General features: G+C 40.1%; 2 protein-coding genes across 2 annotated transcripts in view; both read left to right on the plus strand.

Annotated features, from left to right (window-relative positions):
• LOC143184997 (junctophilin-2) overlaps positions 1 to 6725 on the plus strand; it is a 40462-nt gene extending 33737 nt beyond the window's left edge. The window contains exons 3-4 of the mRNA XM_076387664.1: positions 5917 to 6212; positions 6596 to 6725. Of these exons, the coding sequence (XP_076243779.1) occupies positions 5917 to 6212; positions 6596 to 6631 (332 nt within the window). The 3' untranslated portion in view covers positions 6632 to 6725. The remainder of the gene's footprint in view (positions 1 to 5916; positions 6213 to 6595) is intronic.
• On the plus strand, positions 6672 to 7882 carry LOC143185000 (uncharacterized). Its single transcript, XM_076387669.1, has 2 exons — positions 6672 to 6811; positions 7254 to 7882. Exon 2 carries the CDS (start codon positions 7367 to 7369, stop codon positions 7739 to 7741), a length of 375 nt encoding a protein of 124 aa, XP_076243784.1. The 5' UTR covers positions 6672 to 6811; positions 7254 to 7366; the 3' UTR covers positions 7742 to 7882.
• The last annotated feature ends 5909 nt before the right edge of the window (positions 7883 to 13791 follow it).

A 13791-nucleotide genomic window follows, 5' to 3' on the forward strand; every position in this document is an offset into this window, starting at 1 on the left:
TATAAAATATACAAGTGCAATACAGAAAGAGATGAGACAAAAATAAAAGATTCGAATGATTGTATTTCAGTAAAAAGTAGAATGAACTCTAATTAGTCAGACATGTTTCACTCATAATAGAATTACAAATTTCAAAGCCAAATCGACTAATAAATACATATATCAAATACTAATTTTTTGAAGTTTATATAGAATTTTCGAGCATACAAAGATAATTGAATGAAAACTGGTAGAAACATTATTTTATATCATCAAATAGTTACACTTTAGTGAACAGTAGAACCGACTCGAATTACCAGGCATTTTTCATTTACAAAAGAATACAAAATTTTCATTGTCGAATCCACTAACAAAGCAAAATGACTCATGTACCACGTTTAGAATTTTACAAGTGGAGAACAAAGAGAACCAACACAAAAATGAGTGGACTTGAAAGTTTACACTTCAACAAAAGGTAAAATAGAATATAACTATGCAGACGCGTCTTACTCGTGAAAGAATTGTAAATTTTCAGACTCGAATTCATTATCAAAGACTAAAAAATTGAAGTCCTAATATTTTGAAGTGTATAAACTTCAAGCTTACATATTACTGTAAAACATTCTCAAATACGTTCCATCATTAATAATGAGAAAGCATACAGAAAATAATCAACATGAATTGCACAATATGAAATCTTCTAAAATATTCTTAAAAATATCAATCACAAAAAAACATATTTATAACAAATAAATTTAATCTCAAACTTCTCAAATCCCTCAAAACTCACCTCAACTCAATGCATACGAGACCTGATACTCTCCCAGTTACTCTACCCTTATGATCAAACCTGAAAAGACCTACAAAAAATTCTTTCTCAATTCAGAAACACAACACAATTACTATTATCCTTCATCTGTACACCATATGTCCTAATATTATCTCAAACAAGACATCCTCTCTCGAATCCCAATAACACAAAAATGTCTAAAAAAGGAAACCCACAAGTGTCGTATTCCCACCTAGTTCCTATTCCCACCTCCAACGTGATCCAATTGTCCCCAACAAGGTTCTCGCCATAACGCTGCGGATAGATAATATCGCGAATAGAGAATAGCCAGAATCGAAACAATGTAAAAAGACACAAAAGCGAGGAATTCGATACTGGTTGAAAAAGGGCTTGGGCAAGTTACGGTAGCAGAGAGGAGCAGGGAAAAGCCGGGTTAACAGAAATTCGGTAACTGGTAAAAGTTTCCGTGCTGTGCGCCTGCCGCGCGCCAAAAGAAACAGACGTCGGGCAGACGGGACGCGCGGTGAAATTAGAAACGCGACGACAATTAATCTGGGTCGGTACTGGCGGAAAGGCGAATCAATAGGTGACCGCGTGCCGCCAATTCTCCGCGATTCCTCGCGCCAGCCCATCGCTGGATGTCCCAGCACTGGAACCTCGTCAAGGGCCTAGGGACACTGGGACGTCGTTGACGGGACTTCTTGCCCCGAGGCGTTTCCAAGAGACGAGCAAAAGCTGACCTGAATAGCCCAAGCGAGGCAGTTTTCGTTGCACCAGCCGCCGCAATCTCGATCCGTCCTCCTGAAACCTCGCGGGGCCATTCAACTGCGGTGGAGAAGAAATTCGGCCGACTCCATTACTAATTCTTACAATCGGATAGAATTCGTGGATAGAACTAAAGAGTGGAAATAATGAGAGGCTGTAAGTGCCATTTTTGAGGAACATTATTTAATGGGTAATTGGTACTTTGTGTTATTGAGATAACATAAATAACTGTAAGCAATCTTATCAGTCTGCATAGGTGCTAAGAGATGCTTTATGATAACGAATCTCACGCGCGCAGAGTAGGAATGCTTATTGGAAAATATTGTTCAGAGGACACCTATATCTCTGAAGGTTTAAAGTACGAGTCTCATTACTTTAACACTTGGACGTTGGGAGAAAGGCTTCTCTTAAGAAATGAATGAAAGCCTTTTTGTTCAAACTGCAGTAATACCCTGGGGTTACATTTTAATTGATTTTGGAATAAAGGGTGAGATGGAATCAGTATCTTATATTAGTATTGTATGGTGTTAGAAGGTAAATTTTTGTTTAATAAAAATAACTATGTAGGTCATATTTAGTATACATAAAAAACAATTGTTCTATCCTCGTTCGTTTGAACAACAATTTCGAGTTCGTTTAATGGCTTACATTAGTTGAATTATTAATTTTGCATTGATACAGTTATATACAAGAGTAATATATTACTTGTACAATTGATATTACTTGTTGAAATGTACAAGCATACCGCAGAAGAATTAGGAAATCGAATTACTATTCAGTGGACAGTAGAATTGACCATAACTACTCAGACATCCTCCCAATTAAAAACAAGTACTTGTAGATACATACCTATTCCAATAATACCACAAACATAAAACCAACATAAATTCGAATTATCGTGATTCAAAAGATTACTATAAGTATTATAATTTTGACAATCTAAAATACGACAACGTTCTGTGAGAATATTTCACATTCAAACTCTTATCTTTTAATTATACTTCTATTCATGCCAACCTTCTTAAATATTTTTCCATTTTTTCATGTACCTGAATTGCGTCCTTTCGCGCTTTTTTCACTCCAAGTGTTAATTACTGTATTGTAGTCGATAAATTCCCTGGAATATCGCATTTCAAAGCCCGCTGTGCGCAAGGGGGTGGAGATTCAAAGGATTCGAACGTCGAGGAGGGAAAGTGGCTGAATGGAGAGGGCGGGATTAATTAAATGGAGAAAAGAAGGAGGCGCGCACAGTTAAACGCGATTTAAGGTCGTGCGAGTTCGTGGACCCGGCTTGCATCGGCAGCCGAAGCGTGTCGAGAGAACCACGGTGTGACCCACTTGCTTAAACGTGCTGGCGAAATAATATTCCGGTTGGAAGGGAGTCGGCCGTTTCCATACATACAGTCGACTGCAATAATGCCCGTCCACAGACTCCATTTTCCTAGTCAGCGTGGCCGTGCTTTCCCAAAACGAGGCTACCAGCCTGCAATCGATCACCCCGATGAGCTTCTCATTTAACGACCTTAGCAAATGGACAGATACGAGCGATAAACTCGATAATTAAGTTTTTAACACTGCTATTTAGTATATTCTATGAGAGAGAAATTAAACCCTTAATACCCAACTTTTTCTCCATTTTTGCGAATGAGATGCGACTGAAATTTTGAAAGACAGTAATCCTATATTTGCAATTATTATCACGTATGTTTACGATGAGTAATAAGGACTCTAAGGAATTCGTCACGTGGGAAGGGGAAATCCCCACATAAGAAGGATTAGTCACAAGTACCTTTCCATATCAAAGTAAAATAACTCAGGTACACCAGTACCAATGTATCTGATACATACAACTGTCTTTTGTATTAAGATTAAATAAACTGTATGAGAAGTAAATATACATGAAAATGAAGATAGAAGAAAAATACGTTATCAGTAGTTTTCTATCGATCGAATCTGTGAGTCACTATATCTTTATCGTGAAACGTTTCTGACAATAGCAGAAGCTACCTGCGCCATAAAAAAGTCTCCTCCACTTTATCTTCGCTATATCGCAATCGTGGTGTGTAGTAAAAAATAAATCAAGAAAAATGTTTGCCATAACTTCTATTCTGAAGGCTCAGATAAGATTGTTCCGAAGGAGCTCTGCTATCCCCCAAGAGCTCACAGTATACAGGCCATTAGAAGGAGATCATTGCAATCGACTGTATACGCGAATCGAATCCGCGGAAGCCCTCTTTGTGATCGCGACGAGTATAAAGGGAAAGAGGCAAGAGGATGCATCGTGGAACGACAAACGATGCAACGTTCCCGGCTGTAATCGTGCCACTTTTTTTTTAATACCTCACGTGGACGGGACGGGAAGCTTTGATGATTATTGTTGGTCGAACAATAGACTGTTGAGGGGCTGGCGCGGAGAGGAAACATTTCCCAGAATCGTTGCCACTTTGTACACCGTTACAGACTTCGTTCCAGTTCGCAACAAAATGCTTTTTCCCCGACAGATGAAAGGGGAGCTTTCGTCTACACTAAAAAAACGAACTCTGAGAAAGTAGATGTATATTGTTAGGACAGGTGGCAAAATTTGCAGAGAATCTGCTATGGTACAGTAGTTGTGAAGCATTGTAGACAGAGTTCCATACAGATCTCGAAAGTCCCAATTAAAATTGAACCATGTACGGCCAACCCAAACGATTCTGGCTGCATCCACATTTTTTATCTCTCTTTCTCTTATTCAATGCCTCCTATCTAAGAAAGAAATAAAAAGTATCGATATGGCCAGATTCGTCAGAGCTAGATATACATGTACAAATTTAATTATAAATTGCAATAAACTTAGATCTCTTTTAATGTACGAGGGGTATCGAGAAAGTAAACTCTGACTGATTATTAAAAAGAATTAGAAATTTATTTCCAAACTATTCTGTGTCTGTTAGCTCTCTATAGACTAGGAATTCACATAAGCAAAGATCTCACGCCTATTTTACACCTACTTAATTACATTTATGTCTTCAAACTGAATTAACATTACTAGTTTCGCTCGCTTCGTACACTAAGCTACACGTAAATTCATACAAAATAAAAAATTCCAGTCGTCGATCTAAATTTCATCTAGTCTTATTTAGCCATTAAAAAATTTTAGTGGAGGTTTCACAAAAATGAAATGGAATGCGATTCAAAGGCGAAACAGCGAAATTCTTCCACGAAATGTGGCACGGCCATTAATGACTCCGTTTTACGATCATCGTCCATCCGGTTACGTCGACGGTCTACAGACGGTCTGCGATATCTCATCGATGCGGAATTTACATTTTCCGCGAAGAGGCGTGCACCCACGCGTCTACTCGGGGTGATTCCATCCCTGGCCGCGCGACGCACGCGTAACGCATCCGTGTGATTCATACGGAACGTTTTCAAATGCGGGTCACGTTTTGGCGAAAACAATGCGCCTTATTACCGGGCCTTATTGTCCCCAGGATTCGTCACATTGATCTCTGTGTAACGCCATTCCTGGAATACAATTTTCGCCACTCTGACTCTATTATGCTGAATTAGGTACATCTAATTGTAAGGAAAACAGTGCTTTCGACGTGCAAATTCGTCATTCTTCTTTAAATTTCGGGAAAAATGAAGAAATTGTAAACATAGAAGTATTTGATAATAGTTGGAATTTTTAGGCTAGGTTATTGTTACACGTAACACTTCTACTACTTCTGTTTGTTTTCTCACCATGAGATTCTACTGACTTTTAACTTTCCAGGTAAATTTTGTAATATTCCAATAGTTATTTATGTGTTTTTGAACACTCGGGTTATGAAATATACAAATATGCAGATTTTCACGTTTTTAAATATTTAAGAGTTTCAATATTTAAATTTTCAAATATTTGATTTCTCCAATTTGTGAGTACTTAATATTTCAATTTCTAAATTTTAATATTTTCCAATCTTCAAAGATTCAAATATTCAAATTCTTTATGAGTCGAGAGATTATAACGATCGAAGATAATATTTGAACTTTGAGAAGACTGAAACATTTTACATTTTAAACCCTGGATTAAATTCGACTATCTAAAATAATTATTTATACATTTTTTTAGTTTCATTATTTTAAAAATTTTTAAATTACATTAGAGTTTCAAGAATGTAAAAAATTTTTAAATTTGAAATTTCGGAGCTATTATACTATTATACAAATTAGTATAAATACCTGAAGTTTATACCCCATTTTGAGGACACTGAACTCAAAAAACTAATGTACTCTTTTAGTGAAAAATATAAAGTACTTAAAACTTGTACAGTGTTAAATTTAGAATAAGCAACCCCTATTTGACCTATCCCAAAGTAATTAAAGGAAATTAATGAAATCGTGGTTGATTGTTGCAGGCACCTATCAAGGACAATGGTTCCGGGGGATGAGGCACGGATACGGTGTAAGAGCCAGTGCACCTTTTGGTTTGGCGAGTCATTATAAACCATCGAAACAAGTCAGGGCTTCCTTGACGTCCTTGAGGAGTGCGGACGCGGAAGGAGCAGTTGCACCAACACCGGAACCGACTGATAGAAGAGATCGTCGGGTAGACGACAGCAGGGGTGGTTTTGTGCTGAAAGCTAGGAGTGATGATCCTCCTGCGAGAAGAAAGAGTCTCACGGAGAAATCCCTGAAGAAGGGCATACTATCGGTAAAAACTAGTTCTAACTTCTTTAGTACCTTTGCTCTAGAGAAAGCCATAAGATAAGGGACATTTGTTGACTTCAATTATTGTACGTTTCTATTTAATACTCTACTAATAATTGCTTTAGTTTATGATACTAGAAAGCACGAAAAATCGTGGCGACTGTTATGATAAAGATTCTGCATTTGATACATCTGTATACCATAGATTTCTATTTATAGATAGTATTCATTTGTATACATATATTAGCATTATTGCTAGCTTGAGTAAAATCCCACTAAAGTTACTGATCTTCTTTAGTAAACACAAGTTATTCACTTATAATACTTGTGGTCTTGAGAAAGTTAAACAAGTTTCAGAAACTAAGCTATCTCTAATATGACTATTAGAAACCCTCGATAAGGGATGCAATGTTTGGAGGATGAAAACGATTGCAGGGCCTGAAAATCCGGAAACAAAGGAGTACGGGTGACCTAGAAAAACGTGGCACTGGAGGCAGTATTAGGAGCAATGCTAGTTCAGCGTCGTGGATGTCGACGGAGAGCTCACAGAGCCAAGCCTCGGCATCTGTGCACACGGACAGCAACGCGTCCTTTGTCATCGAGGTAAGTTCTTCTCGAATAGAAACTTTTGCTGAGGAAACCCGTGTAGAAACATCTGCTATAATAATTTCAGAGTAATCTATGAGGAACCACTTACATGTCAAATATATTATTTCCCTATGGGTCACTTCTTTACATACATCCTTTCCAAATGTATAAAAACATGCAAACACTGAAGAACACTGGAAAACTTGAGAAAATCACTAGAGCAATACCTAATCACTTGCTGTAAAATATACAGTAGTTTAAAATTTGTAAAATTTAAAATATTATGTTTTTCGTCCTATAAGCTGTACTTTATAAAAAGTTTAACTTCTAATCACTAGAATGTCTTTCCATAAAAAAGAAAAAAATTATAAAATATGACAGAGTTACTTTTGATGAACCCCATTTGGAAACTGTGTTCACACAAACAATAATCTTCAATTATTCCCTCCGTTTACAGGACGAGCAAATGGACGCCTCAGTAACAGAGACGTACCTAGGCGAGTGGAAGAACGACAAAAGAACAGGTTTCGGTATATCCGAGCGCAGCGATGGCCTCCGCTACGAAGGTGAATGGTTCAACAACCGGAAGTACGGGTACGGTGTGACGACGTTCCGGGACGGCACAAAGGAGGAGGGCAAATACAAGAACAACGTCCTGATCACCAGCCAGAAGAAGAAGCACCTGTTCCTCATCAGGTCAGCCAAGTTCCGCGAGAGGATAGAGGCTGCAGTGAGCGCGGCTCAACGAGCAAGCAAGATCGCGCTTCAGAAAGCGGACATAGCGATCTCGAGGACGGCGACCGCGCGTGGCAGAGCAGAGCTGGCGGATGTAGCCGCGGAGCAGGCGAGGGAGGATTCGGAGTTGGCTCAGCAAACAGCGAAGCAATTCGCTCCAGACTTCCGGCAACCTGGCCTGGAGAGGTTACGGAACAGGGAGATACCTAAGTACGTGCCACCGCCGCAGGACACAGTGCCAGGGAAGAGCATTCTCCACAAGACAGCCACCGTGGACCAGCAGGGTCCCACCATGAAGAGCACGACAGAGGAGCCAACGTCGATGAGCACTGGCTCAGCAGCGTCCACTGGGGGCAACATGATGCAGTCGAGGAACAGCGTGAAGCCAAACCAACAGTCACAAAACCAGGTGCTGACGAATCAACTACCGCAGAATCAACTCACTCAGAATGAGATACAGAGCCAGGTGACCCCAGCGCAACTGGTGAATCAGCTGCCGTTGAATCAGCTGAATCAGACTACCCTGAGCGGACCGAATTCTTATCAGACGCTGTACCCTCAGCCGATGGTTCAAAATCCCATGCAGCAGAACCAGTATCCTAACAATATACCGAATCAGTATCAGCAGATGGGTCAGTTCCAAGGGGGTCAGTTCCCAATGCAAAATCAATTCCCTGTTCAGGGTAGTCCATACGGTCAGGCCCAGTACGCGCCCATGGGTCCACCTCAGTCCGAGCAGTATTTGTACCAGCAACAGTCGGCTATTTCGCAGGGCTACCCCAATATGCAGGCATACCCGAACCAGCAGGTGACCATTTTAATTGAATCGATTGCGTTTCGTATTAACACTGATAATGGTCCAGGTTGATCGTTTGTCGACCCACGCAATGAGCGGTTTCTACTAACGTAGCTGTGTTCCTGTGTGAAGCCTAACGTTCTGCCGATGTGTGCTGGGAATTAATCTATGAGTGGATTTGACTGCAATATTTGCTTGTTTTATTGAAATGCAGATAGACTCAATTTTGTTTCCTCGTTTCAGACGACTATAATGAACCAGTATGGACAAGCTCAACCGAACCAATACGGTTCGCAGCAACTGTATGGACAGCAGCAGCAACAGCCACCGCCACCACAGCCACAAAATCAACAAGTTCAACAACAGTACCAACCCGACGGGGTTGGGGACGCACAACGACCATCGAGTGCAACGAGTATACGAAGAAATAGCAGGGTCCTGACGCCTCAAGATCGACCTGGCACTATCGGGCAAACGCTAAACGACAGGTTTTGAGATTATTGTTTAATGAAGTACAATAATTCTGGGTTATCTATCCGGTACTCCGCCCAGATAACTCTGGCGTTTGCGAAATGAGCCTTTGGTGATACATGTCTGAAATAGACAAACGCATCTGAGGTACTTTCTTAATGATGGGACGTCGAGTTACATATCTACTGATTCCAGAATCTTGTTATCCCATATCAAGCATATGCCATTCCATTAAATCCTACTCAAATGAGTGAGAGAAACGAATCACTTGGGACTTCTTCGAAATTTATTTCCCTGGGTAACTACCCGACTACGATTCCAAACCACGGATAGATAACGCAGAAACATTGTAAATAAGACCTAAATTTTAAAGATAATAATCCTGAAAATTTGAAAGTGAACGTTACTTAGGGTTCTACCAGTCATTGTATAAAGCGTTTCACTAGTATTTCAAAGTAGAATTCACTTCTCCTCGTTTAGAGTGATTAGTTTTTTTTACTGAATCGCGTTGAACCTGTCGTTTCACAGACTAGATCATTACAAGAGGCCGCCCAGTCGCGATAGTTCCGTAGATCGTTACGCTAGAGCGCATTCCCGATTGACTGGATCGAGACAGCCGTCCGTCGATAAAACCATCACGAATCCGCCCCAGGACATGCTTGACAGGTACCTGAACTTCGGCAGTTCTCAAAACAAACACAGGAATAAAAACCATAACGCAATTCTGCTTGTCGCATTAATCGCTAACTTATTCCTTCGCTCTAATAACGCCGAAGCTCAAACCACATCCACATTGGCGTGCCTTTAGACCCCTATTCAGCCAGGATTAACAATCGCAGAACTCTCAATGTTTCGATCTCTGAACGCAGATCAGCCAGAGCACCAAGCGCGATTCGGTCAGGCACTCCTCTAAATGGATCGGTGGTAGGAAGCGGTGCCGCGACACCTACGTACGCAGCTTCGACTTCCAGCCAATTCGAAGGAGCTTTGCTGAAGAATCGTGGCCTTGGACAGGACATATTGCCAAGCCCAGGACAGCCTAAGCGTACGGAAAGCCTTTACGTCACGCCTGGACGCGGCTCGGTCGCGGCTGCTAGCGGAGGCGGTGGCGGTGGCGGCGGGGGCGGCGTGTCGAAGGTGAGTTCTTCTCTTTTGGTCATTTCTATCCATAATTTAGATATTACATTCCTGTCTCTCTATTTGTCACGCAACACCGTCGTCCTGACACTTGCGGCACTGGAGGCTTCAGAAAGAGGCTGTGAATCTTTTTGGTCGAAACTTCTCATGACTATAGTAGGTAGCCAACTGATCAACTGATTCTGAAGCACTTAGAATCGGTCCTAATAGTCTTTTGACGGTATGAAAGTCGTTGGCGATGAGCTCTTTGTACTGAATCTGATGAATGGAATAGAATCAAATGGGTACATATTCTTTCAAGTACAACTGGTTTAAACTTGAAGCTTCTGAATTTCTACTCAGACTTTTTACGGTGACAAGTAGAATTGAGTCTAAACTCGTCTGCTCCTAAATACACCACAAGCTTGACTTAAACTAAGAGCTTACAAAAAATGCTAGTGAAAATATAAGATAAGATTTGTTTTTATTGCCTTTTGATTATATGAAACTATCTAAATGGTCAAATAGATGATACCTTTGTACTCAATTGTGTGGTTAAAATCTTTGAGATACAGTTGAGAGTTGCCGAATTTAAATCTGATGTCTTTTCTGACCTTCTCATATTAGTGTATGCTGACGACTAAAAAACAACTCCAAACTTGCCTGTTCAAAAAGATTCGCAGCTACATTTTCGCCAAGCCTCCTTCTAGTGCATCATTTAGGCGTTTATCACGAGTCCATCTACCAAACTTCCCCATCGAAGTTCTCGCGTCAGTGAAACTTCCCCAAAGAAATCGCGCCGCGGACAAATAACCAAAGAAGAGGCATTTGTTGGAATGCGCCTCGTCGACGACTTCGACGAAGTACAACGAGACGCTTTTCCGAGGAGTTTTGTTCAAAAATACCCTGGGACGTTAAACAAGATAACAATCGTTCGCTGTTACTCGTTCATTCACGCTTCCCGCGAGAACATTAAGAATTTATAGCCAACTATCTCGCGCGAGAGGGTTCTCTCATGAAAGGGAATACCATCGCAGCAACGCAGTCACCGAGCGTTTGCTAGAACGGTCGCAAAATCGAGAAGAGAATTTCGCCGTGGTTGTTTCTTAATTCTCCTGGCTTTGATACCTCGCAGATCTTTTCCCGATAACGTTCTACACTCTGCTTGCCCATTAGTCGTATCGTGCAATTCCAGCGAACTTAACGATCCCCTTTTTCCGGTCTCGAACACGTGTAGCTACGCATATAGTTGCTCGTTAACAAAATAGGTAAGCACGCCGGTTCTACTACTAACCGATCACCACTTTCATCTAATCAACTTTCTCTATTCGCTGCGACCTATCCGTCTCCCGTTTCGAACGCCTTCGAAGGCCGAATACTAGAAGACTCCAGGCTTTCTTCAACTATCTAACGCTGCTGACTCACCCCTATTTGTGCCCCAAACTTTCTCCCCGTCAAGAATTATTAATAACACCCTGACTCACCCTCCAAGTGGCAATCCATAGTCACCAAGAATCCCTCTCCCTGTTCTCTTTATCTGTATCTTTTCTTCTCCGTCGATTTGTCTGTCTGTGTAACTGTGTGGCATTTTGTGCTGTGTTCTGTGCATGCCATCCCAGGACGCAGGCCGGACGGTCCCCGCCTTCGCCGCAACGCCAAAGGGCCGCGCAACCCTATGAGTATAAGTATCCTAATAATATGTACATACTGCGATACGCAAGAACGCTGGAACCGGAAGCTCTCGCGAGACTTGTTCGCACGGTTTGCAAGGAATGAGTCGAGGATAGAGCCAAGGAATTTGTGATTAGACCCTGGATGCCCCGGCGATGATAAAGCAAACGTTCGAGGGCAGAGGTAGATAGGAGTGCTGATAGTAACTGAGGAACTTAGGGGAGTGGGATGGGGTAGATGAAGCTATTGGCGGGTTGGTTAACAAGCACTCCTTTGAATGTTCATATAGTCCATGTTCGTGTCTTTGAAAATTAGGAAATTTGTAAGTTTGAGTATTATATTTGAAAATTTTAGTAAGTATTTAAATGTGAAAATGTTGGAATATTTCAATAGTTGATATTGGTGCTTTTAAAAGTAGTGAAATGTAATTCGATATTGATATTCATAAGAGTTCAAATATTTGAAAATTTGATGATTTTATTTAAATATTAAAATATTGGAATATTTGAAAATTTATATGTGAATATTGCTTTGTGTGGACACTCACACAAGTGTTGCACAGTGTACACTGAAATCAGTGTTCAAAGGAAAAAGGGCTGCCTTTATGTAACGTGGTTGTTTACTGCAGAATCTAGAGATAACAGGTCATTAAGGTAAAGAGAAGCTTGAAAGTTGGACAAGTACGAGATGCAAAGTCATTTCGCACGGGGGTTTAGGGTCTACTCACAACATCGCGATGTTCGGGTAGCTTTCTAAGCCCGAACACACTCTGCATTCCTCCTTTTGTTAAGCAGTAAATTATCTGTTCATTCCAGTATACGCATTCCAACTCAGACAGTATTATGTTCAATTTATGGTTCCTTTATTAACCATTTAACCGACACGGTTGGTAAACAGAAATGTCTCAACTGCGTTCATGATTGTAGAGATACATAACTCCACTACATTCTAGGATTCGTTTTGGACCAATTATAGCTTTATATTTTATATCACAAAAGTGCTTGATTATAGTTACTCACATTTAAAAGGTTAAATATTTGAAAGTCTAAGCATCTCAATATTAGAAGATACTAAAATTTAAATATCCAAGAATTTGATGTTCGACTATTTGAAAGTTTTAAAATCTAAAAATTTAAATATTACAAAATTTCAGACTTTGAAAATTTGAAAAATTTTGAATTATAATCAGGCACTTTTATATCTGAAAACTTCAACATTCAGAATAGTGTATATGTACTTCTGTTTTGAACATTATAACAGAAATTCGTTATTTACGTTCACATTATGTGAGAGAGAGACGCTTAGTGATCCAGCTTCTGCAACAGTTTTGTTCACGCCTGCAGTGTAGACCAATCGATCAAACATTGGTCGAATGTTTGACTGAACTTGACTCATTTGGAGCGTGTTGTATATGCATAGGATCGCGGTTTAGTCGACGCGCAACTCACAGTTTACACGAACGTCCTGGGCGACGTGTTAACGGGAACAGAGACAGGAACCACTGTTTGGTGTGCGTCAAGAAGGGAAATATTTTCAGATCGACACTTGAGTCTCAACGAAGCGATTCTCGCACCAGATCGGTGCTCGGCGCAAGGCTTAGGAACGCTCCGAAACGCGAAGATAAATTTTTAAGCAAGTAGCAGGGCAGCAAGCAACTTTCGAATCTTGAAATTCTCGAATAAGAATGAAACAGTCCAATATTTCTATTTAGAACGAAGAAGTACAACTCGATTGAGTATATTTAAACTAAAATGGGGCCTAAAGTGTGGGGTAATAATTTTTTAAAAAAAATGTACATACATGTAATACTCACAGAATACATATATGTTTGCGAAAAGATTTCTTTCACTTGAAGATGATGATGAAGTTAAAATACTCTTTAAAGTAATACACAGTGATTCATTTATAAATGTACCTTAGCCATCACCCACAGACTTTTCTATAATTGTTCACATCACGAATTACTCTCTACGTAATCGTGAAATATTTTCTAATACAATCTTATCATATGTATTACACTTTATTTTTATATGAGAATTAGGTACTACCGTGCTAATTTTATAAATATGTAATAACGACTTGAGGCTAATAAAAACTAGATGTCAGTAATTAAGAGTTAAATTAATTTTAGTATATTCTGTCTAAGAAAACGCGAAAGACAAGTAGTGGAAACAGCCAAAACAGTGACAGAAAAAATCACAAACAC

Source organism: Calliopsis andreniformis, chromosome 10 (assembly GCF_051401765.1).
Source record: "Calliopsis andreniformis isolate RMS-2024a chromosome 10, iyCalAndr_principal, whole genome shotgun sequence".
Lineage (NCBI taxonomy): Eukaryota > Metazoa > Arthropoda > Insecta > Hymenoptera > Andrenidae > Calliopsis > Calliopsis andreniformis.

Excerpts from the sequence above, each read along its gene's own strand:
- LOC143185000 (XM_076387669.1), top strand. The coding sequence starts at position 7,367 with ATGGTTCAACAACCGGAAGTACGGGTACGGTGTGACGACGTTCCGGGA.